The sequence below is a fragment of the Daphnia pulicaria genome, chromosome 1 (genome assembly GCF_021234035.1).
Source record: "Daphnia pulicaria isolate SC F1-1A chromosome 1, SC_F0-13Bv2, whole genome shotgun sequence".
Taxonomy (NCBI): Eukaryota; Metazoa; Arthropoda; class Branchiopoda; order Diplostraca; family Daphniidae; genus Daphnia; species Daphnia pulicaria.
Window position 1 is genome coordinate 7772225 of NC_060913.1, and position 24924 is coordinate 7797148.

General features: G+C 39.7%; 6 protein-coding genes across 11 annotated transcripts; 4 read left to right on the forward strand and 2 right to left on the reverse strand.

The window, feature by feature from the left end:
- Positions 1-60: 60 nt before the first annotated feature.
- LOC124313559 (nuclear cap-binding protein subunit 3-like) lies at positions 61-2093 on the forward strand. Its single transcript, XM_046778511.1, has 5 exons — positions 61-250; positions 365-528; positions 592-782; positions 841-1320; positions 1388-2093. The coding sequence occupies exons 1-5, from the start codon at positions 194-196 to the stop codon at positions 1933-1935; spliced, it is 1440 nt and encodes a 479-aa protein (XP_046634467.1). The 5' UTR covers positions 61-193; the 3' UTR covers positions 1936-2093.
- LOC124313789 (glyoxalase domain-containing protein 4-like) lies at positions 2017-3631 on the reverse strand. Its single transcript, XM_046778602.1, has 7 exons — positions 3385-3631; positions 3262-3311; positions 3098-3169; positions 2833-3029; positions 2608-2763; positions 2371-2546; positions 2017-2304 (listed from the first exon to the last, which is right to left on the reverse strand). Exons 1-7 carry the CDS (start codon positions 3472-3474, stop codon positions 2152-2154), a joined length of 894 nt encoding a protein of 297 aa, XP_046634558.1. The 5' UTR covers positions 3475-3631; the 3' UTR covers positions 2017-2151.
- On the forward strand, positions 3594-5466 carry LOC124313569 (rRNA methyltransferase 3, mitochondrial-like). Its single transcript, XM_046778512.1, has 5 exons — positions 3594-4143; positions 4198-4442; positions 4523-4675; positions 4766-5220; positions 5288-5466. Exons 1-5 carry the CDS (start codon positions 3689-3691, stop codon positions 5408-5410), a joined length of 1431 nt encoding a protein of 476 aa, XP_046634468.1. The 5' UTR covers positions 3594-3688; the 3' UTR covers positions 5411-5466.
- A 422-nt stretch (positions 5467-5888) lies between these two features.
- LOC124313406 (protein strawberry notch-like) lies at positions 5889-11088 on the forward strand. Its single transcript, XM_046778329.1, has 13 exons — positions 5889-6041; positions 6197-6691; positions 6753-7800; positions 7867-8472; positions 8534-8770; positions 8843-9192; positions 9259-9393; positions 9454-9564; positions 9633-9894; positions 9960-10372; positions 10439-10677; positions 10738-10885; positions 10951-11088. The coding sequence occupies exons 1-13, from the start codon at positions 6024-6026 to the stop codon at positions 11071-11073; spliced, it is 4185 nt and encodes a 1394-aa protein (XP_046634285.1). The 5' UTR covers positions 5889-6023; the 3' UTR covers positions 11074-11088.
- Positions 11089-11121: 33 nt separating this feature from the next.
- On the forward strand, positions 11122-15793 carry LOC124313581 (sarcalumenin-like). Of its 3 annotated transcripts, none has more exons than XM_046778513.1 (11): positions 11122-11462; positions 12027-12187; positions 12726-12837; positions 12915-13008; positions 13079-13133; positions 14112-14252; positions 14329-14491; positions 14565-14661; positions 14732-14915; positions 14974-15107; positions 15190-15793. In XM_046778513.1, the coding sequence occupies exons 1-11, from the start codon at positions 11452-11454 to the stop codon at positions 15439-15441; spliced, it is 1404 nt and encodes a 467-aa protein (XP_046634469.1). In that variant the 5' UTR covers positions 11122-11451; the 3' UTR covers positions 15442-15793. The 3 variants fall into 3 exon arrangements, with proteins under 3 accessions (XP_046634469.1, XP_046634472.1, XP_046634471.1); XM_046778516.1 differs by lacking the exon at positions 11122-11462 and adding an exon at positions 11607-11733; XM_046778515.1 differs by lacking the exon at positions 11122-11462 and adding an exon at positions 11740-11897.
- Positions 15788-23770, reverse strand: LOC124313461 (bumetanide-sensitive sodium-(potassium)-chloride cotransporter-like). 4 transcript variants are annotated; one of them, XM_046778414.1, is made up of 17 exons: positions 23592-23770; positions 21526-21662; positions 20598-20783; positions 20287-20488; positions 19163-19657; positions 18980-19094; positions 18765-18904; positions 18258-18699; positions 17933-18190; positions 17658-17869; positions 17352-17593; positions 17082-17269; positions 16892-17012; positions 16605-16829; positions 16380-16540; positions 16192-16303; positions 15789-16132 (listed from the first exon to the last, which is right to left on the reverse strand). In XM_046778414.1, exons 3-17 carry the CDS (start codon positions 20657-20659, stop codon positions 15997-15999), a joined length of 3111 nt encoding a protein of 1036 aa, XP_046634370.1. In that variant the 5' UTR covers positions 20660-20783; positions 21526-21662; positions 23592-23770; the 3' UTR covers positions 15789-15996. The 4 variants fall into 4 exon arrangements, with proteins under 4 accessions (XP_046634387.1, XP_046634370.1, XP_046634363.1 ...); XM_046778407.1 differs by having other exon boundaries at positions 21526-21665; XM_046778422.1 differs by lacking the exon at positions 21526-21662.
- Positions 23771-24924: the final 1154 nt, after the last annotated feature.

Here is a 24924-nt window from a genome sequence, read left to right on the forward strand (position 1 = left end):
ATTCAGTAGCACGTTGCCAGGTTAAAGTAGTCGTTGATTTGGTTGGACTTTGGCGTCAGTTCGAGTTCGTCTGCTGCCAAAGTCAGCCAATTTCCTTATGAAACTGTTTAGAAAGCTTTTCTTGCCTTAGTATTGTAATTTCATTGACAGTTTGTTCGATTTTATTCTTATTAATTACTAATCTGAACTAAACATGGAAACTGAAAATATTGACATGATGGAGGATGGAGAAGTTGACGAAACCAACGAGGTGAGTCATTAACTAGTTAACCAATTTATCGTTTGGAAGAAAAGTGGTAGTACTTGAATTACTAGATGTACCTCTTGGAATCAAATAGTACAAGTTTTTTACATTGCATTTTAGGTGGATTTTAAGCGAGAAAGGAAAGTTTCAGAAAGCATAAGGAACTCATTTTCTTCATTAGATGAAGAAAAACTTAAGAAACGAGCTGAAAGATTTGGAATTGACCCTGATTCAACAAAAGTGGCACCAGTTACAAAAGAACAAATGAAAGAATTATATGAAAGGTGTTCAAAACAAATTAACTTACATTTCCAAATTAACTAATGTGTTTTGTTCTCTTTTCTTAGCTTGGAAATACCAGATGAAGAAATAAAAAATATTTTGGAATCTGACATGTCTGAACCTGGTACTCATGTATTAAATCATCGATTTGAAGCTATTCACTTAAGAGGAACAGAAGACATGAACACTCAGAACGTCTTTGATTATTTCAAGGGATATGCTCCTGCCTCTATTGAATGGATTAATGATTATTCATGTAAATTAACATTTTACATTGTTCTAATTCAAACCTAATGAAAATTATATGTTTTCAGGTAATGTAGTGTGGTTAGAGCCTTGGCAAGCAGCTCGAGCAATCCTTGAGCGTTCGAGTCGAAATGTAGTTGTCCAACCCACAAAAAGTAACGTTGAAGGGGAAGCAATGGACCACGAAGAGTCAGTTAGTGAGCCTGCTCTTCCCATTCCAACACCACCTGGGATTTGGCGATTGGGCTTTGAGTATCAGTATGCTAAAGCTTTAATTATGCGTTTCGCCACGAGAGCAGATCGCAAAATAAAAGGGGCTGAACGATTAAGTCACTACTATCGTAATCATGGGAATCCCAACTACGGTGGGTTGGCGGGTCTCATCAGTTCCTCTCGGAAACGACGCTTCCATGGCAAACCCGATCCTACAGAGCAGGTTGACTCAAAAAATCCTTGGGGATCACTTGCTGAAGCATGGGGAGCCAGTGAACCTGCTGAACCATGGGAAGCCAGTGAGCCTGCTGAAAATTGGGAGCGAAGACCTGAAGGTATATGTCTTGTTCTCCCAAAAAAAAGGGGGTAAAATTTTTACATTATACTTGATTTTTCGCACAGGAAAACGTCCTATTGGAACCGGTTTGCCTTCCGCTCTGGTGCGACGTTTAGGTCATCAACCTCCCCGCCCATCTCCTTCCCGATCACGAGACACAGAATCTGATGCGTCTGATAGTTGGGATACGACAGATAGCGAATCTGGATCGTGTAGCAGCCAGAGTTCAAATCAAGAGGTTGGTCGTAGCAAGAAAAAAAGAATTCGGATGCGAATGTATGCTGACGAAGAGGAAGAAAGAAGCAGAAGAAAAAATCTACACGCAAGGCTTGCTGACCCCCACCCAGAAAAGAACGGTCTATCTGGCAAAGCCCGCACTTCTAGACCAGTACACACTCGACTTGGCCCAAACGTCGATGTCTTGCCGGCAGCCATGCCCATTTCCACGCGTAGTGATTTGCGTCAACGACTTGGATCGTCAGCTCCCAAAAGTCCAGTTGATTCAGTTTTACTCCGTGGAACGCTTATATCTGCCGACCAAGAAGGACCACATTTGGAAAACGCCAAGATTGATTTGAGAAGTAAATTACAAAGCAGGCTTGGATCTAAATGAAGATGATCAACCAGCTGTCTGTTGTGTCAAACTCGTTATAATCCAATTTTTAAAATCTGGCCCCATTTTTGCAAACATCGATTTTCATGAATTAAACTTGTGGTTTATTCGGATTACTATTGGAAGCAATATAACATGAGTAAAGTGTTGAAATTAAACCATAACTTGTCTAATAATTTTTCTTAGATTAAGTTGGAAATAAATTCATGATACAAATTATGCTTCGGCTTTGCTCAGGCCTTTTTTTGTAAACCACTCGTCTGAGTGATCAGCCGCCAATGCATCGCTTAACAGACCGTCAGCTGCTGGATCCATCCGAGACAATTCCCGAAACCCTTCATCTCCAACAAAACAAATTTCATGACCATCCTAGTAATAAAACAAAATTTTAGATATAATCTAATAGTTTAATACGATAAAATGTATTTGTGTTACTGGATCAGCCAAGATGACGACTTGAACAGTTGCTTTTCCCGGGGTATCTAAGCTGACAAATGGAGTTAGAATAGTTCCATCGGCTGCTTTAACTTCAGACTCGATTGATTTCAGCTGAGATGATGGACATGAAAAAGCAATCCGACCAAAAGCTTTGCAATGCTCAACCTTCTCACCTTTACATTAAAGTAATTTAAAAATCCAAAAATTATTTATCAGATATGATTGGGAACTTACCAATGAATTTTAATTCAAGCTTGGCTTGGTCATCAGCATAGCCTAACAATGCTTGTTTTTCACTCTGCTCATACAGTTTCAATTTGAGCAATTCTGTCCAATAGGTAAGAGACTGGTCCTTTTTAGAAATAGCCAAAGTTACTTTCTGCACAGGATCTTTAAAATAATAATCAAACAATATTTAAGAATTTATTAGTATTGAAATTAGTAGTATATTATATATACCTGTATCAGTAGGTTGAAGTTCATCCACAATGTAAAATTTATAACCACCTGGTGCTTCTAGATAAGGTGCTTCTAGATCTTTATCATGGATAGGCCACCCAAGAGCTTCAGCATTTTGTAAGACTTGGCTTGATTTTATGGTGAGTCCTACAAAATCATTTCCTAACTTGTAAGAGGAAAGTCCATAGTTGTAAGTTCTAAAAAATAAAAAAAGATTTGAGTATGATGTAGTACCATAAAACATATTATTTAAAAGGCAACTTACAATTCACAAACAAAATGGTTATCCTCAGGTCCATATCCTATCATTGTTTTGCTCCATTTTCCATCATATGGTCTATACATGCCAAAATCAAGATAATGATAAAACCAATTTTAAATTGCAGAGATTCATCAAATTTAAGCATGATCAAAGAAGCAGAAGCATACCCATTGCAAGCTGCTTTACAGCCTTCTTCAAATTCCTCATGCCGCAATATCTGAAAAAACAAAACAAAACTGGAATGAAAAAAAATGTGCTTAAATTATGTTGCTAAATGAGATCTAGTTCACCTTCATGCCCAAAACATCTTTATAAAATTTTATTGTTTGGGTTCGATTGCCAACTTTGAACACAAAATGAAGAGCTCGCCTTCCGGACATTTCAGTTGGTCCAGTTGGACAGTTAACGGAATGTATGGAGTCACGATTTGGTAAAGAAAGCTTCGAGAACAATTATATTGATCCGGTGTTGGGTGACAGCTGGATCAGAGATTAAATTCAGGCAGAACTGTACGGTGAAATACTGAAATGACGCGACGAGTCGATGACGATTAAAAGAGTCAAGCAGACGACGTTTCCGACCCGGTAAACAACAATGGCGTGTGTCTCACGTGGTCTCTGTATTTCCAAAATCAGTATTTGGTTTATGAAAGTGAACGTACGAGGCTTTGCTCGATACGTTCATCGAAATCCCATAAAGATTTTTTCATTAGAAGAGGCTAAAAAACTAAGCAATAATCCATCGTTAATTTTTGAAGATTCGTTAAGTGATGTCCCGCCACCGAGCAAAAAAGAACAAGCACGCCCGAAAAATTTTGCTGCTGAACATCCCAGCAGAACTGCTGATAAGTATGACAAGAAAAAAGACGCCGTTTTGATCGAGAAAAGCGCATTAAACATTTCAAAACCTCATGTGATTGATGTAAAGAAGAAACATGAAACCAACAACGCCAACCAGCATGTGAAAGACCAAATTACTATTACAGCATGTGGTGAATCAGTTGTACAGGATATTGTCACAGATAAACAAACTTCCGAGAGAAAATTAAGGTATTAAAGTTCTAGATTGCAATTATGTCTTTATATTATTACATGATTTTTCAGCTCTGTTATTCAAACTGTCAAGTCAAGCAGAGCCAGAAAAGCTTCTGGTAAAATTTTGTTGGAAGGAGAGAGATTAATAGCTGATGCAATGAATGCTGGAGCACATGCAGAGACAATTTTTTTCAGTGACACTAAACTGTTAACCACACTCCCTTTAAAAAAATATCCATCTATCCAGCTTTATCAAGTTCAATATGGGAAAATCCAACTTTGGTCAGACTTAACAACTAGTCCTGGAATTATGGGTATAAATAACATTATTATTAAATATGTATTTTGAATTCAAACACTAATAAGCTGTGGTTTTAATTATCCTCTGATAAAGGTATTTTTGATGTGACAAAGCAAACAAATTCTGACATACCCCATCACATCCCATTAACAATAATCTGTGATAATATAAGAGACCCTGGTAATATGGGGACTATTATAAGGTGTGCAGCAGCAGTGGGCTGTAAAGCTCTAATTACTACACCAGGTACTGTTTATATTTCAACTATAATTCAGATGATTACACATGTGTAATCTATGTAAAGGATTATTTGAATGAATTAAAAATTTATTTTAGATTGTGTTGATGTTTATGACTCCAAAGTTTTGAGGGCTGCGGCTGGAGCACATTTCCGAATAAAATTGGCTTTGAATGTGGATTGGGATTTGATTGCAGAAAATTTCGTCACCCAGGACGATACTGTTTTATTGGCAGATTCCTCAATTCAAGCAGCATCACCAATAGTCGATGAAAATGATCGTTTGGCCAGTAATTTATCATGGCTAGAACGAGAGCAGGGTCCGAAGTCTAAGTCTGTAGAAATTTTGAAAGAAGGAAATATTCAATATCGCGACTCCTCCTACCTGGAGGATAAAAGTCTTCGGGTGTATAAAAAGCTGCCTCTACCTCATTCAGCTTATGACAAAATTGACCTAAATTCTGTGACATCTCTTACGTTAGTCATTGGTGGAGAAACTCATGGTTTGAGTTCTGCTGCTCACAAATTGGCGCACGAATATGGAGGTTTGAAGGTATAGAAAAATTACAAACAAAATGTGATCATATCTTTAACACTTTTTAAAAATTTTTATTCTTAAGGTTTTCATTCCATTAGAAAACAAAGTGGACAGTTTGAATGCTGGTGTGGCCGTGGGTATTCTAGCATATGAATTCAGACGATTATTCCTGCAAAAAAAAGTTTCAGACACACAGAAAGTGTAACCGTAATAGTTCCGCGTTTAGAAAACGAATTAAGTGAAATAAACGAAGAAAACAGATGCCTTGCTTGTTTCTCCCCTTTTAACTATTCAAACACATACATTACGAATAAAGAATTGCGTGACTACCAATAGTGCCATTAGTATACAATTATGCATGTATAGGAATATGTCGATATTATTTTATAAACTACTGGGTTTATAAAACCAAAAGTAATAGTTGCAGCCAAGTTTTATTTGTTCGAGTCATTCGATTTTTGATTTAGTTTTAAAGTGCAAAGAAATTTTCTTATCAGTTCTATTTACTCAGTGATATTTTAAAATTGAAAACTGATAAAAACATCTCGGAAGTCTAACGAACAAGAACAAGAAGAGAAAAATCCTCGGAAGTAGTTGGAATTGCTTAAGTATGGTGGTGAGAAGGGGTTTTAGACTTTCAGTACCTCGCGCGCCCTCTGGATCGTCCCATATTAGTTTCATCCCTTGTGATTCTTTGGTCAGTTGCAGACAACCTCGCAGAAGTTGCGAAAGCAAGAAGACTTTTCTACGAGATTACAATCTCCCCACGCTTGTTTTTCTGTTATTCAGCTTTAAAATTCCGATAAATTGTTTGAAAGATGTCGTTGAGAAAGGCGGTAAGTGCTTTGTGACTGGGTTTGAAAAATAATTTTAAGAAACAAGATGGTCTGTTCAGCCAAAGTATTTTTTGCACGTTGACGAACAATTATAATAACGTAGTTAATCAATATTTAATAATTATGCAAAATACTTATTGTTTTTTCTCATGTAGATGGCAACTGCCAAAGCTACAGCTGCTGCTGAATCGAAAAAGAAGAAACCAGTAGTCAAGTCGAAACCAAAGATAAAGGAAGAAATCACAATTTCATCTGATGAAAGTGATTTCGATGATGAAGATGATCCAGATTGTGTTGAAGTTCCAGGTGGTGGAAGGGATTTACAAACCATGTCAAAAATTGGGATCAGCGAGCCTGGTATAAGTTTTCCATCTCAAAGTGCTTCTTTGGGCGATACATTAATACTTCCCAGCCCACCAGTGCCAGTACTAAGAGCACCAACTACCCAACAACCAGGTTACGAAGTCATTCGTATACCTCCTGGTTCTAGTCCTTTTGGACTTGGGGCTGGAATTAAACAACAAACAGCAAATGTTATGCAACAGAAAATTGGAATCATCCGATCAGGCTTGCCTGCTGGTAGTGGTGCTATAAGAGTGAACTTACCCTTACATGCAGTTCAGTCTATGCTGAAGGCAAATGCTGTTCAGGTAAGAAAGATTTTATTTTTGTTGCAAACTTGTACATTAAGTAAAATTATTTTTTGGATAGAATATGCAGAGCCCTGTTAATATAGCTGGAGTTGCAGGTCGCTTGGTGCAGATGCAAATGCAGCAGAGTGCAAATCAACAATTGCTGAATGCTGCAATTCAACCAATGGCATCTGTTCAGTTAAGACCCCAGCAGCTTCAGCATCTGCAAAACTTCCAACAACTTCAACAACTACAGCAGATGCAGCAACATATACCACAGGGAAGGCAAGAAGATGCTGAAGACGAAAACGTGGAAGAAGAGGAGAATATGGGAGTAGCTGAGACCTACGCTGATTACATGCCCGCCAAAGTAAAACTTGGACGGAAACATCCCGATCCAGTCGTGGAAACTGCATCACTGGCCAGTGTTGCTCCGCCTGATGTAACTTACAAACTCAATTTGCCCGACGAAACCATCGACAGCGGATCGCTTTCTGCCCTGCAGCTGGAATCCATCACATATTCCTGTCAGCAGCATGAACGAACCTTACCCGATGGCTCACGTGCTGGTTACCTCATCGGGGATGGTGCAGGTGTCGGTAAAGGTCGGACAGTATCGGGAATAATCTTCGAGAACTATCAAAAAGGGAGGAAAAGGGCTATCTGGGTCTCGGTTTCCAGTGACCTGAAGTACGACGCGGAACGAGATCTTCGCGACATTGGAGCCGGCAAGATTCCTGTCTATGCCTTGAACAAAATGAAGTACGCCAAAATCTCGGCGGATGTCAATGGCGGAATCAAGAAAGGCGTAATTTTTTCCACGTACTCTTCTTTAATTGGAGAGTCACAATCCGGTGGAAAATATCGGACACGTCTGAAGCAACTACTTCAGTGGTGTGGAGAAGATTTTGATGGTGTAATCGTGTTTGATGAATGTCATCGAGCCAAGAATCTTGTTCCCACCGGCTCTACGAAACCTACAAAAACTGGCTTAACTGTATTGGAATTACAGAACAAGTTGCCTAAAGCCAGGATTATCTACGCCTCTGCTACCGGTGCCTCGGAACCACGCAACATGGCTTACATGGTTCGATTGGGACTCTGGGGTCAGGGTACTCCATTTAAGGGTAAGAAATCTTTATTAAAGTCCGAGAAAATATTTTTATCTAATTGTTTTTTCTTTTGTATTACAGAATTTACTGATTTCATCGGGGCTGTGGAGAAGCGTGGTGTAGGAGCTATGGAAATTGTGGCGATGGAGATGAAACATCGGGGCATGTACATTGCCCGTCAACTGTCGTTTAAAGACGTCACGTTCAAAGTTGACGAAGTTGCCCTATCGCCCAAGTTCATAAAATCTTACGATGATTCTGTAAAACTGTGGGTCCAGCTTCTCCAGTCCTTCACTGAAGCTGCCGAGTTGGTGAATGCTGATCCGAAAATGCGCAAAACTATGTGGGCCCAGTTTTGGTCGGCACATCAGCGGTTCTTTAAGTACCTATGTATCGCGGCCAAGGTAAAACACGCAGTCCAAGTAGCCAGCGAAGCTGTCAAATGCGGAAAGTGCGTGGTTATTGGTTTGCAATCCACCGGAGAGGCGCGAACTCTCGAACAGATCGAGAATGAGGGTGAACTTTCGGATTTTGTTTCCACTGCGAAAGGGGTACTGCAAGCCTTGGTCGACAAGCACTTTCCTGCTCCTGATCGTTCAAGAGTCCTCCGTTTGCTCGGTTTAGACAAAGGTGCGTCGCTTCTTGACCAGCTTGGTATCGATCCTGAATCCTACGGAGAAGGCAGTGGTAACCAAAAATAAACTTTCGTTGTAAGTTTATTCGCTAATTAACATGCTTTTATTTTCAGGAACCAGTGGAGCAAAACGGAAGGCTGCACGTGAAGCCGTCGAGCGGTCCAAGAAGAAAGCACGCACTTCAGATAGCGACTCAAGTGACCATGAACCAGACTCGGATTTTGAACTGGATGATTCATCTTCTGAACCGTCGGATTCTGAGGATCTTGAGGCCGATGATTACAATCCGTTTGGTGGAAGCGACAATGAAGACCCATGGTGCAGATCTAACAAAAATGGTCGGACTAAAGGTAATTAAATTGAAACCCCCTTATTTTTCTATTTTGTTTATTGTATTCGTCTTTTATTATTTAACTTTATAGTTAAAACTAAGGCGAAGAAGAAAGACAAAAAGGTGAAAGTGAAAGAAGCAAGGAAAAAGAAGGAAGATTCTTTTGATGAAGAAGAAGAAGTTAAACCACCCACCATTCCGATCCCACGACCTCCGTCAGTTCTGGATAAAAAGGAAGACATGTTCAATCGTCCACCACCCAAAGAAGCCCTTGACATGGCGTCGTCGATCAAAGATAGGCTACTGGCACAAATCGAACAACTTGGAGCAAATCTTCCACCGAATACCCTTGATCAGCTTATCGATGAGTTGGGGGGACCAGAAAATGTGGCCGAAATGACAGGTCGTAAAGGGCGCGTTGTTCAAAATGACAATGGACAGGTAACTGAAGAAGTTAAAAACAAACCCATTTTCTTTTTTATTTATAATATTTATTTGGTTCTATAGGTTCAGTACGAGTCGCGCTCTGAAGTTGATGTTCCATTGGAAATTCTTAACATTCGGGAGAAAGAACGCTTCATGGCAGGAGAGAAGGACGTGGCTATTATCTCTGAAGCTGCCAGCAGTGGTATTTCTCTCCAGGTATATAATTCCTTCAACACAACCGAGAGTCGATTTGTTATGTTTTCTCTTTTTTTGAAGGCCGATCGACGAGTTAAAAACCAGCGTCGACGCGTTCATATCACCCTTGAATTACCCTGGAGCGCCGATCGGGCGATTCAGCAGTTTGGTCGTACACACAGAAGTAACCAAGTAAGCATTAATTTATGATTGTAGACCGCTGAAGATTTGTTTAATATGTCTAATTTTTTCATTCACAGGTCAGTGCTCCTGAGTACATATTTTTGATCTCTGATTTAGCCGGAGAAAGGCGATTTGCGTCAATTGTAGCGAAACGTCTTGAAAGCTTAGGTGCACTCACACATGGTGATCGGCGTGCTACTGAAACGCGTGATCTCAGTCAGTTCAACATTGATACCAAATATGGCCGAGCGGCTCTTGAAGCCACTATGAAAGCAGTCATGGGTTACGAAGTTCCCATTGTACCACCTCCTGCTGATTACAAAGGAGAATTTTTTAAAGGTAAATTTTCACTGTATTCCTTTCGTTTAAAGAACATTGTTTTAATTCGTACTTTATCTTTACAGATGTTGCAGTGGCTTTAGTGGGTGTTGGCCTCATTTGTAACAGCGAAACGAATCCCGGCGTACTTACTTTAGACAAGGACTACGCCAATATTTCAAAATTCCTAAATCGCATCCTAGGCATGCCAGTCGACCTTCAGAATCGACTCTTCCAATACTTCACTGATACCCTGGCTGCCATCGTCATTCAGGCCAAAAAATCTGGTCGTTTTGACATGGGTATCCTTGATTTGGGATCTGGTCAGGACGACGTTCGCCGTACAAAACTCTACTCATTTACTACCCGTCATCCAACCGGAACAGCAAAGATTGAGCTTCATACTTTCGAAGTAGAGCGCGGAATGTCTTGGGAAGTGGCTAGCGATAAATGTTCCATTCTCTTTGGAGCTCATGAAGGATTTTACGTATCAAAAGAGGTGAGTTTTTGAAGTTTAAAATCTCTTTCTGTTTTGTTTTTTTCTATCGTTATGCATTTTCTTTAGAATCGTTACATCAAACAAACCCCTTCGCTAGTCGTAGAGAGTGGCACAGCTGCACGTCGTGGACTTGAAAAGGGGGAGTCACTATACACGATCTCACGACCAAACACAGGACTGCAATTACGTCAGGAGTCATTGGCTGAAATTAAAAAGAAGTATAGAAAGGTCGAACCGGAAGTTGCCGAACCACTTTGGAATGATCTCTTCGCCTCTTCAAAAACGGAGTGTATCCACACGCACTGGTTTGTTTCCCCCTTTTGCAGTTAATTTTACTGTAAATTTAATTTTTAAATTATGTATAGGTACGGAAAATGTCGTCAAAAGACTTTGGGTGTTGACTGTCAATTCGGTCTTCGCCAACGAACCTATAACGTCTTGTCAGGGTCTGTTTTGTCCGTCTGGACAAAGGTTGAATCCGTTCTGAGCGCCAACTTCGGTGGAAAGATGCAGGTATGTTGGATTTTGTGTGTCTACATTTTTACGAATCTTTACTAAATTTTGTTCTTTATTTTTAGGTTGTTCGGTTGCGTAGTGGAGGTATCAGAATTGTCGGTACTGTTGTTCCAAGTAGTTGTATGCCACAAATCATTAAGTTGCTGACAGAAGAGTCTGAAAATGTCAGCGAGGAAGTGTTCTAATGCAAGTGCATTACATCCCCTCTGTTTGTTGCCAAGTTCTGTTTGGTTAGAGCGAATCCATTTCACCTAGACCAATCGTTGTGTACTTCGGCAAGCAACGTTTTTATGTACCTGCCGAATTTAAACTATCTTCGCATCACTCGAGTCTGGTGCTATGGAAATCCTCCGCGTAGCTCATCTGTTCTAAACTGTTTCTGTTTTTTCCTTTTTTTTTCATTTACCACTCTTTTGGCTGTTGTTCAACTTTTGCGGCCTGAACAAACATTTATGTGTGAAAGTTCTGTCAAGTTCGTTTGGTTTATGAGACAAAATTCAGCTGCCTCTTGTTTCAGTTTGCAACTCGGAGATACCAAATTTGTGTGATTCGTTTTACGTGAGATGAACCCAGGGTATCAATAAATTAATTTCTTTCGTAATTTTTTGTTTCGTTCATTGTGAGAATTCATTCTAAAATAATCTGTGGAAAACGCAAGCCATGACTATGTAGTACAATACAGAATTTTCTGTTTGTTCGAACAAGCTTCTCGTCAGTCGTCACTATCGTTAGCGATGCGGATAAAAATAGATAAGGCAATCTAGAATTTGGAAAGAGTCCTATCGAAATTTGGCAACATTCCCGGCATTTTACCATTTTCAGTTTACTCGTCTGTTGAATTTCAAGTACGTCATGTCATTATGTCAAGAAGTTTTCTCTATTTTATAATCTGTAATTAGCAAATTGTTAGTTGTTACAGATTCTAGCTTAGCTTGCTTCATAAGTTTCTAGTTCTGCTAGTTCTCTGTATTGTAAATCTGTTTCAGTTGTGCAGTTCTAGCTTTTGAGGGTATGTTCTGTTACGTTTCATCAATCAATAACGGGACAAATTCGGGAACTTCGATATTATTTTTCAATTCTGTGACCTTTCATAATTAAGTTGTAACTAAAAGGCTAATTTTCCTTTTTTATTTATCAGTTTTTCAGATCTTTTTGCTTGCTGGACAGTAGGTTTTGTCATGTCTGGAAGAGTCAAATCACGACAAGGTGGTTCCAGTGCTGCCCTAGAGCAAGCAACACTTTCCATCAATGAGAGAATTCTGAAAGAGTGTCACACTCTCTACACAGATTCAGACAAAGGTATGTACAGGGATTGTCTAGTATTCTCGAAGGAAATGAATAGACGCAGTTGAGATTTTGAGTGCATGTTTTCATAAGCGATGATATGAAAAGTTTAATGCTATAATCTTTTCCTCCCAAACACCTTAGTACTAGATCTAAAAACACAGTTGATGTAGTGTGGGTTAAATCGTGATAAGGCCTGATTAGTATACTCTATCTAAGATTTACTGTTAAGGTTTTTCAATATCACTTTTCTACTAAAACTAGAAAACATACACTATTCTTCCTTATCTTGCTCAGTGCACAAATTGTTAACCTCTGGAGGGAGATAACAAAATTTGACGGTTTAGAAATGGGGAACGAGAAACCAAAGACGAGACATGAGTGCTTGAGTTATGAAATGCAGAATATCACGTTTCATAGATTATTAGTTAAATTCCATCTTGAATTTTTTTTCTTGAAATGAAGAGAATGCACTAAAATTTCATTCGTATTTAAAGCATTTACGTTAAATCTTTTTTTTTTTTAAATTACCCTATCCTCTTTATTTCTTTAGGTCTTGTACGTGTTGCTGAGGAAGTTGGTCTGAATTTGCTTGCTCCGCGCAAGAAAATCACTGTGATACTTATTGGTAATCATTCTGCCGGAAAATCATCGTTCATCAATTGGTAACTAAAAAGATCCTTGATATATTTTTAAAACCTTTACGATTTACCCTTTTTCCTTTCCTCTCTCTTTCTCCAAGGTACATCGAGGAGCATGTCCAGCGAACAGGGGTTGCCATTGAAACGCAAGGGTTTACGTTCGTTACAAGTGGACGCAAGCGGGAATCACTCACTGTAATAATTGTATTGAACTAGATCCGGAAAGTTGCAATTAATTAACGAGCTTCCTTTCTTAAACTTCTAGGGCAATGCAACTCTGCATCTATACCCTCATTTCAAACCGCTACAAGAAATTCCTGGTAAGAATTTTTAAATACTGACAACTGTTCTCGTCAAATTACAAATCGAGGCAACTTGATTGGTTTAAGGCAAACAAAGTAAGCGTTATCGTTTGAGACCAGTAGTAAAAATCAGTTTATTTTGAAATGCGTAGAAACAGCGTATCTTTTACGGAGGTTGTGGTCGGTGTGCAACCGGATCGGTGTTTTTTCGGCGGTATAAGAGGTTTCCTCTGCTCTCTCCCTTTTACCGCAGACTTCCAGGACGCAGCTGTTCTACATTGCGGTGTATTCCGTTCTCTACTGGGCGCTTTGTTTGAACCGACGCGGTACTTCGCGCTATTCAATACTTGTCTCTAGCCTTCTCTCCCACCCGTTCCAAGCCCACTACATATCCTGACTGTTCGATAAACGGTTAGCACAGTCTATCGATAGCTCGATCCAATTCTCTTATCAGCAGTAGCCAACCACTTCCTCTCAGAGTAGGCACCCTTGTCCTTCTCCGCCCACCCTCCTCTTCTCGTCTCTTTTTTCACACGCTGTAGTGCGCTCCCCCCTCAGATGTTCCTCTGTGTAGGCCTTGCTTTATAAATGCTCGTCAGCCAACCCAGATTTATTTCATTCTCTTGTCGCCAGTCAAACAGTCAGTTTCAGAAAATGGCTCCAGTTTTTCGAGTAACTTTCCTACTCTTTAATAATTTTACATTTCATTTAAATGTCAAAGTTGTTATTGCTCACTGTTTGAATTGATCTCTACTTACGATCCGGAGACACATTTTAGCTTCCCGCCTTAAAAGATTTTCCCTGTGTTGGGTCGGTCCTTCCCGGGGCACCTTGCTGATAGGTAGTCAAGCACGCGAGCTGCCCAGTGAAGGGCTTTCCGAATCAGGAGACGAACCGCCTTTTTGTTTGATATTGTTTCACTTGTTTGTTCTTAGTAGTTAAATCATTTGTGTAGCTGATGTAATGGTTTTGTGTCCCCACCGCTTATCTCAACAGGTGTGGTGGATTACCTCAACACCGAAATCTCTACTTCTAAGCAAAAGAAATTTAGCTTGGTGACTTTTGTTGATACTCCCGGCCTGGTCGATGGTGATATGAAATATCCGTTCGATGTCAACGAATCAATTGAATGGCTTGGTAAGATTTTGCTTGAAATGAGTCACTTATTCCACATTGACTAACGCTTCGTTCTCCTTTTGTTTTGTTTGTTTAGGCGAACTGGCGGATTTAATCTTTGTTTTCTTTGACCCAATTGGGCAAGCGCTGTGCAAGCGAACCCTCAATCTCGTGGAACAGCTGAACATCCGTCATCCAGAACGCCTTCGGTTTTATCTCTCCAAAGCGGATGAAGCTGGAACAGAATCCGATAGACAGAGGTTTGCTTTCTCTTCATCATTCTCTTATTTTGTATCGTTTAAACCTTATCGGTTTTTCTTTATTTTAATTAAGGGTCATGATGCAGATCGTTCAAGAGTTATGTAAACGACCCGGACTTAATAAGACGGGTTTCGACATGCCGACGATTTATATTCCCAATCCTAACAAGGTTCGAATGAGTCCGTATTTACAACTTTATTTCCTTTTGTTTAATTTAAAACGACTCGATTGATCCACAGCTCGTCCGCTGCGTGAACCAAATTGAAGATGTTTGCAAAGATATTGAAAAAACGATCAATCAGACAATCCAGAACACGCTCAATACTCTGGAGAAAGATTGTGAAAAGATAGCACAACTTGTTGACAAGCAGATTGAAGATGATAACAACGCTAAGTCGTACAACTTAAGAGCGTCCGGAAAAGGTAAATTCAATCTGCAAATGACGTGGTTTGTTTTTAACATTTAATTTTTTTATCGCAGGGATTATGTTCACTTTGTTGGGCCTTACCATACCATTAATGCTCATCATCAACTTTGCTGTGTCTAACGCATCTCGTGAATTGCTTGCCTCGTTGGTTGGAGATAACGGGGCGGACATGCTTCGTCTCTATCTGGTAATGGTTTTTTTTTTTTTTTTTTTCAAATTCATAATTAGGATCATCCCGCTCATCTGTTTGATTTCTTGTTGATACATAGTCTCCAGTGCGTCAATTTTGGGATCTCATTCCCGAAGAATCTCATCTTACTACCCTGTTGGTGCTCATTGGCGTGTCATTGGTGCTGCTCGGATTGGCACGTTGGTCAACTCGTCTGAAGCCAACGCTTTCGCGTGGCCAAAAACGACGCCTGGCCGATCATCGTGAATTCGTTCAGACTACCGTTAAAACCAAAAAGAAAACTTTGTATCAGGATTACCTGCAACAAAGTGTGGCTGAACATGATCTTTGAATTTCATCCTAGATATTGTTATCGGCAGTCTCCGACTCCTTCATCGCTAAGTACTGTATTCATCGACCTTCTACGGCCCGTGCCTTTTAAAACATGTTTGAGAACAAACGCACGCCTTGCATGATGTACAATCCTATTTCTTGTTACGCCACTTTAGGTCTTGCCATTCCCCAAAATTTTTCTCTCAATTTCAATCAAAATCTCTTACTCTTCCCACCAGCAAAGGGCCTACCCTATATTCCATCAAACCGTGTGATTTCAACCTAAAATCTCTTTTCTTCTGGAGAATGTGTCTCTGTCCCCCTATTCCTTAATGCGTGAAATACAATTTAGGTGATGCCTTGGAAAAGAACGATGATAACAAAAAAATACTTTCGTTATTACATTTACATGTGTATCGTGGGTAGTTCAAATAACAAAGAAATGACGTGTAACAGGGTAAAATATGATTCGTTTGAATTCTTTTGTGCCTATTGGCACTCAAAGAACGATTGTGGAACTTAAATTGTCCGCTGTTTTTCATATCCAAAAGTTCGTAGTGTGAAAGTCGAGGTGTTAAGAATGGAAAGTGAGGACAGATGTGTGGTTGCCACGAACTAGAAGAAATGGTGGCATGCTGGCAGTAAGTGTTTCCAACCAGCACATGTAAAGCGGACCACTGACTATTCCTTTCTGCGATATTGGCAGTGTCCTAGCAAGAAAAAATAATTTGATTTATGTTCTTGTAAAAAAAAGACGTAATTTACTTACATTACAACGAGGTTTGCCTCCAAAGAGTTCTGCAGCAGTAACTCTCTAAGTCTCATAAAATTAAACGTTTTGTGCTTCTGGGCCAACAGCTCGGACTCTTTGATCACTGGAACTATTACGTTGTTTTTAAAATAAATTGTTTTTTAGTCTTTCTATTTGAGCATCTTCAACAATATAGCTCAACTCACTATTGGAATCAGCGTTGCTTGGATCGTCATCTTTGCGGACAAATTCGCTTGTGAGGTTGTCGAACCAGATCTTGGTTTGCTTAGAGGGCGGATGTGTCATATCATGAATCACGACCACATCCGAAACGGGAATGCGAAATTTCTCCAACAAGAGTCTCATGCTACAACGAAACATATAATATCGTGATAATGTTAATCTTAATTTTAATAAGATAAGGATAACACCTTTTCTGTTTGGTAAGTTGTTCCTCATTGTCGTCGGCCAGACAGAAAACGCGCAATTTGGATTTGGCCCAATTGGAACGCGTCGTCAAGATGTGGGGCAACAGCATAGAGAGGCCGCCGTCATCGTAGAGCCACCAAACGTCGATAGTCCCGCGCTTCTGTTTCATGCGGAAGCGGCAAATGTTGTTTTGCACTTCGTCAGGCAATTCATTACCTTGTGGGTCCCTTTGAATATTAAAAGTTTAGTAAAGTTAATCAACTAAGGGTTATTTTTTGAGAAATCATACTTAAAAACTATTCGCGATTTCTTCATCCGTTTCTTCTTATCAGCAGCGCTTTCCGTTGGTGACGGGAATTTTGTTTCTCCTTTAATTTCGCTGCCTTGTGATTCAATACTCTCGGCAGTGTCTACAAGAGTATGTTTTGGAATTTAAAAATTATCGGTAGTCAAAGAGAGAAGAATGTCAAGGAACATACCAAACGTAGGGAAAGTTGCAGTATCATCACTTTCCCGTGAATTTTCAAATGTTGGATTGTCGATTCCTTCTTTGATTGGTTTCTCCTTAACGAGATCTTTTATATCAAAATCTCTGATAATCCCTGTGTAATCGAGCCCTTCCTCGACGCGCAGTATCGTTACGGCAATGTGCATCTCTAGCGCGGTACTACAGGCATTGGACATAGCATATTTTACAATGAAAAAATGTTTTAATTTAATTTAATTTCGAAAATTCTTTTGAAACGCACTTAATTGCCGTAAAATATTCGTCGATTTCACTATTTTGGCTGGTTTTCCATTTGCTTTGGTAGCCAATTAGAAGGATGTTGGGCTTCATTTTGCCAACTCCGGTGGCCTGCAACATTGCTCCGACTCCGTTGGGGAATGAGATATTGTCCATCAATGAATAAAAAGATTTCGTCTTGTGAGCCCGGAGCCAATGCAAAGACTTTTGGGTCCGTTCAGTACGTTGTTTGTGACTCTGTCGCTCCTACAAGACAAGGCAAACATTTAAACTGGGGTAGGTTTAGATTTTTAAAAATTACAGTGGATACCTTGAGGATGTCACCACAAATCATTAACGAATTATTTTTACAGAAAAGGTATGCGAAATCAACAAGAGAGGGTCGCATGTTTGGCAATCCAGTCATGACTAGAATTTGTGGCGTATATGTTTTAATGTGTTCTTCAATAGTACTGAACTGTTGGACACTGCTGAGGGCTGCTTTGTACACTTGCACCTGTGTCGATGAACCCCAGTTCACATCTGAAAAACACAGTGTTCATTAATAATAATCAGCAATCGAAAGAAGTAATAATTTCAATATACCTGGTTTGCGATACCTGACTATAAAAAAGAATGTAACAACTAAGGCGGATGTCACAAGAGCCGTGGGCCAGCTGCACAAAAACATGGCGGCAACAGAAAGACCAAAACCTAAAAGGCTTAGCCATTTGTTGTAATAGCGAAAGGTGGGACGCCATCCGACAGGTTTGAGCAGATCGACATGGAAAGTGGATAAGTTTATCAAACTGTAAGACGCCAAGAAACAGTTGGTAATCAAGGGAGCGATAGTGTTTAATTCAGCTACACGAAAGAATTAAAGGTGATTAGAGAAAAAAGTTTTAACCAAAATGCTTGCCGATTATTTTACCTATCAGAATACAGGCCAAAGCAATTGCAAAGGCTAAGGCGTAAGCTCTTAGAGGCTCTTGATTTTTGCCGTATCCTTTGCCGAAAAAATGTAGATAAGGGAAAATTTTGTCATTGCACAAGGCTTGAAAGATCTTGGGAGCAGAGACGAAGCAGGCAAGGGCCGAACTAAGAGTTGCGGCGAAGCATCCGGCATAGTTGAGTGGTCCGAAAGCCGACACTAACGTCATCACTTGGTAACTGTTTTGTAATCCCCATTCGCAAGTTTCATTTTCGCAGGTTTTCATGTATTCGCTTACAGTTCCATTAACTGTGTAATTAGCTGGGTCCCCGGTAGCATCGCGAAGAGTAGTAGCTCCTGCAATGATGGCGAACAAGATGTACGAGAATGATGTGGTGATGATAGCCAATATGGTGCCTTTAGGAATAGCTTCTGAGGGATTCTACACACAAAAAGTATAAAGTTAAGTTTGTGAAAACGATTATGGAGTGGATAAGAATAATTCACCCTCAAATCACCCGAGATGTTAGCGCCAGCCAAAATTCCAGTTGCGGCTGGGAAAAAAATTGCGAATACGGTAAAGAAGCTCTGCTCTAATCCGTTTGTGACGCGATAATCGGGTTCAAAGTTTGTAGTTATTATCTCAACTAAAAGAGTGCACACACGAAAACTTCGGATTAGTTGCTTTAAAATATTATGGCGATTTTCATGAGACGCCTTACGATTGTAGCCGATGAATCCTTTGGATAATTCGTCGTCCGTAGTAGGCCCCATTATACTTCCCACAATGAAATTGGCCAACGCAACGATCAAAATTCCCATAAACAGTAACTGAGCCTGCATGGAGCAAATTAAAATGTCTGTATAAAATGAGATTAATTGCACACTTAATTGGGATCACCTACCTTGGCCTCCCATTCCATTCCGATGGCAACGATTGCGCCCAAGACAACAAGCGTGATAGAACCAATGATTCGAATATCGTTGAGACCTCCATCAACAATCTCGATATCGAAATATTCCTTAAGCATATCGCTGAGCGCTTCGCAGAAGCCAACAGTGTGAAGCGCGATACCCATTGAATTAGCAAGGGCGAAGATGATTCCAATGGCTCCTCCGAATTCCGGACCAAGGGAGCGGGATATCATGTAATATGTTCCTCCTCCTTTGATCTGGCCGTTTGTGCTGATGGCTGACATTGACAAAGAAGTGAAAATAGTGACAGCCGTGGCCAGCAGAACAATTAAAATCGCTTGGAGAATTCCGGCTTGTCCCACAACCCAAGACAGGCGAAGGAAAAGCATGACTCCCCAAATGTTGAGCAAGCATCGGATCAAAACTCCTTGAACCCAACCAAATTTGAAACCAGCAGCAACGATTTCCACTTCAGAGTTGTCATCCTGTAATGGTAAAAAAAAATAGCAGTATAGAATTATTGTTCTAACTACTTTGTGCTTATTTAGTAACGATGTAGCCTAATGTCCAGACAGTATGTTCATCATGCACAATTGATAAGGATTGGCTCTCATTTTCCCACGGGCCTTTTGGTTTTATCGTAATAAAATAAAATCTAAAAACTCCCAATTGCTAGCAAAGTATATAAAATAACTACTTACATGGCAAATGGGATTAAACTATTTCAAACCAAATGGGGTCAAAAACTAAAACTAAATCCTGGAAAGATAGGACACAATGGATGCATGTTCAGTTTGATACTCATGATATTGGGTAATCATTGGCCGGTAATGCCGACTATTATTTACTTTGCCATGTAGAACAGTGCTTAATCCTGGTTTCACAATTTGGCAGTAATTTTCCATCGCTACAGTACTTCAAAGACTGATAAAGTGTACTTAGACAGCCTAATTAAATCATGTTTTTTCCCGGCTTTTTACGAATGCATTTAGCGCTCGGTGGTTTTCCGTTTAGAACAGTGCTATACAAATCAATCTATCTACAGCAGTGAAATATTTTTATCAAGCCCGGTATAGCCAATAACTTTTTTGAAGTCATTTTTTTGTTTGCTCACTTTTTGTTCGTAAACCTCGCCAAGGTGCAGCTCATCCAGGGTTGCTCGGGATCCAATGGTCAGAAGATGAGGATGGTAGTTGTCCGGAGAAGGTAAAGTCTCGCGATTCAAATGGTCTTTCAAGCTCCGGGTCATCCGAATGCTGTCACGCAAGTGAGCCTTCTCGTCAAGCTTGTTCACATTAAGATGAATAGAAAATCGCCTAGTAATGTACAAAAAAAAGAAAAAAAAATCGATTTTGTTTTGATTTGTTTCTTTTTACTCTTCCCAAATTGGAGATCATAAGAAATTATTTTTCAAAGACGACGTACCCAACAGAGTGATCCTGAAGGCTTCCCTCTTTCCCAACTGATGACTGAGACTGTTCATGCATTGCAATGGCGTGAAGGAAACGACGAATGCAGTACAGTAGAAGCGTTCGTTACCGTTCGATTAGTAGAGAGTTAAGACTGATTCCGTATGTCAGGCCATTAACCGCATTATATACTGGTCGTACCCTTGAGTCCATGAAACACAAAACACACCGAGGGCGGTGACAACATGGATTATCTTTTTGGGGCCATAAAAATAAATAATAAAGATACATTTTTAAATGAAAGATCTGTAGCTCCGAAAAGCTTTGAAATCGTCCTAAGTTGAACGGGGTTGCATTTTAAAACTTCCGATAAGTAAAGAAAAAAAAATCCTTGTTGGATAAAACCAGTTCGATTGCAATGCTAGTTCATGGACTCGACCGAGTCCAACTGCGTACAAATGGTCAATTCGTTCCTTTACCATACTGTATGTCTAATATAATGTTTCATTATTCTTCATTCCTTGCACTACATAGCTTTTCTCAATTCTGACTAAATGTGGTGAGTACTACCGGAAACTAATAAAATCGTCCTTCATTTATAGAAACATCATTCAAATCAATTTCTAGCTTAGAGATCCTCATTTCCTCATCTCCTTCAAGCATTTGAAACAAATAAAATCCAGGCAATTTTCTTGAAATCAGGCTAATTACTTACTGATAGGAAATGACAATGAGGTTATCACTAATCAGAATAATTAGATCTGACATACTTTTCATTTTATATTACACACTACACGTAAAGACGACTCTAGGTTAAGCAGCTCCCCTAACTGTGCCCTGATTTTCCACATATGCTAGAGAACCGTAATAAACTTTTGATTCATTACTCAAGATAGTACCCACAACAGCCTTTCAAAATGTCAAATGGTTTGTGCTGGACTTACATTTCAAACAGAACATGCAGGATGATGAATTTCACTGACATTGTAGTTTCGTCCGGTTGTAATCCCCACGTTATTAGCCGTCATTCACGCTTAATTCTCGATGGCTAGTCTAGTCGCTATACCTGCCCCTTCATTTCCTGCTGCAAAGTTTGATAAAAGTGTAGACTGTAGAGTATGGGGTGCGGAATGAACACTTTTTCCAAAAAAAAATGTTCAATAATCGATTACCATATTTGATGTGAAAACAAATTGATAATCGATTTGAATATTGAAATCAAGTTGAAAATATATTCAAAAATTGAAAATCTTTTGAAAACGATTTCATAAATTGAAAATGATTTTGAAAAATGAAAATGATTTCGAAAAACTAAAATGAATTTGAAAAACTAAAATGATTTCGAAAAATGAAAACGAATTTGAAAAATGAAAATGAACTTGAAAAATGAAAATGAACTTGAATATCCATACAATTTCGGGAGTGCGATATGACACCACCCTACTCTATCCCCAGCTCTCTCCGGATGCTATAGCCACCCCGAGACAACCGACTAGCCATTGATGGCTATGTCGCTGATTCCAGCCAGCTAGGCCGTCAGCGATACTGTCAGCCCTTGCCGGGCGGTGCTGGCCACCGCTGCCGCCACAACGGCAGCCGCTAAAGTCTCTCTCGACCGCAGGCCGAGTATTACCCTACACAAAAATAGATTACACGATCCAACGTGAAAAGTTTCATGTTCCTATACGACTACTTTTATTTGAGGCCGGCCATGAAAAAAAAAGCTTTTCTGTTGAAACGGACATGGGCAACATGACCATTTGGATCCTCTTCTTTGGCCTCCACCGCCATGTCCGCTGCCTCCATGATGGTAGAAAAGATAGACGTTGCGCCAATTTTTGGTGTTCAATCCGTCGCTGCAGCTGAGACAGAGCCATCCTTCCAATGAACTCTTCCTTGGAATGGCCCAATTTTATATAAATGCCGTAGAGTATCGGGTAGGTAACACTTCCGGCGCACGTGGACCACATGGCAAATTGACGTAGAGACAATAGAGAAGTCCAGCTCCCCAATCCGCTTAGATAGCGGATAATTTCCAGCAGGGCCAGCACCAACATGAGGATCCACGTCAGCAAGAAGGCGTGTCCGCCTTCTTCTTCTCGTCGGATTGAACGGCAGAGTATCGCAGCAGTACAGGACGCATAGGCCTATCCAGCGAAACGTACCAGAACACTTCTTTCCGGGCAGTTGGCAGTTAGTGGAATGACGAGAACTTCGCGAGAACGTCATACCGAGGCGTGACTGGAACTTTTCTCAGGTAAAAGCCACCCATTCGGCCGTTCCGTCTTCATCGTTGCTGGGTAGGCTGTGTGTCATTTACTGCAGGAACATGAAACTTTTCACGTTGGATCGTGTAATCTATTTTTGTGTAGAATACTCGGCCTGCGGTCGAGAGAGACTTTAGCGGCTGCCGTTGTGGCGGCAGCGGTGGCCAGCACCGCCCGGCAAGGGCTGACAGTATCGCTGACGGCCTAGCTGGCTGGAATCAGCGACATAGCCATCAATGGCTAGTTGGTTGTCTCGGGGTGGCTATAGCATCCGGAGAGAGCTGGGGATAGAGTAGGGTGGTGTCATATCGCACTCCCGAAATTGTATGGATATTCAAGTTCATTTTCATTTTTCAAGTTCATTTTCATTTTTCAAATTCGTTTTCATTTTTCGAAATCATTTTAGTTTTTCAAATTCATTTTAGTTTTTCGAAATCATTTTCATTTTTCAAAATCATTTTCAATTTATGAAATCGTTTTCAAAAGATTTTCAATTTTTGAATATATTTTCAACTTGATTTCAATATTCAAATCGATTATCAATTTGTTTTCACATCAAATATGGTAATCGATTATTGAACATTTTTTTTGGAAAAAGTGTTCATTCCGCACCCCATAGTAGAGCTATACTTTTACTACATTTCCCTTCATCTATTTATGTTTTACTGTACTAATTTCGAGTAAAGTCAAATGAAGTGAAACACAGAAGTAAAAATTAAGAAAAAGAAAAATGGAGAACTTACTCAAATTTGTCCAAAATATCCATTATCCAGGTCCATCAACACGTGAATACCACCAAAACCATCTGCTCCATTGAAGAATGTCCAATAATAATGATATAGTGATATTGAGTAACAGACACTTCTTTTTTGCAACGAATAATACTCATTATGACTGAAACACGCTGATCGCTAAAAGACGAAAAAAGGAAAAATACTCAGCATGTCAATGAGGCATGAGGTGTGTGTGTCCCTGAATCCATCGGGGCCTTGTTGCAATTCCAACACTGATTAAATATAATTTTTTTTTTATAGATAAAAAGATAATTACCACAAAAAATTCTTAATCTACTGACCATCCTTCTACAATTATGATCAATTGAAATATTTTAAAAATCAATTTATCGTGGGCATTGAAAACGTAGGAACGAAGGGGATGAGAAAAGTTTGGGTAGGGTGGGAATTGGCAGCTGCCAATCACAAATCAGCATTCTAAGAATTGAAACAAGTGGAGTAAACAGGCTTGTATTTGAATATCCGAATGTATCATTGAAATGGGAATTTATCAAATAAATTTGCAAAGAATACACAGAAATTTTACATCACTAAAATTTCACATTCCACATCTGAGATTTGGCAGTTGCCCCTTCCCATCCTTAAGTAAAACAGAGAAGAAGAAGTATGGGTATGGCAAATTGGGTAGCTAAAGTACACTTTTACCTAGCAACCGAATTACAATGTGCCATGTTCCGTATAATATACAGTTGTTGCTTTCTTTATGCGCAGTTCACAATCAGATACAGCTGAATTGTAACTTGTCGAGTTGTAGGGTGATATAATTCACGCGCTCACACGGCAACACGCCAAACAGTCGCACACTTATAATGGTTAACATTTGACCGGAGAAAAAAATATATTAAATGGATTATAAAGTGTTAAACTGCTGATGCTTGCATATTACGATCATAATAAAACAATTACATAAAACAAGGCCGATTGATAAGGGGTTTTACTGGTTTTACTCAACCTTGTCGGCAGTGATGAAAGAAGTGCGTGCAAATTTTTATCCGCTTGGAGTGATGATGAAGGAGTCGCATGAAAATAAGATTTAAAACAAAGCTAAGTGTGTTGGTTTTGCTTGTTACTTTGCACATGGTATGTAAAATTCCATGCGATTGTTCGGATGTTTTTTGTTCAAAGGATGTGATTTCTGACAAGTCGACAATTCTAACGGGAAAACCCTGAATGTGTTTACACTTTCATCGACTCTCGTTTCTCACCAAACAGTGACTTATCACATCTATTTAATGAGAAATACTATGTGATCTGATTTCTGATAGATAATTGTAACCATATA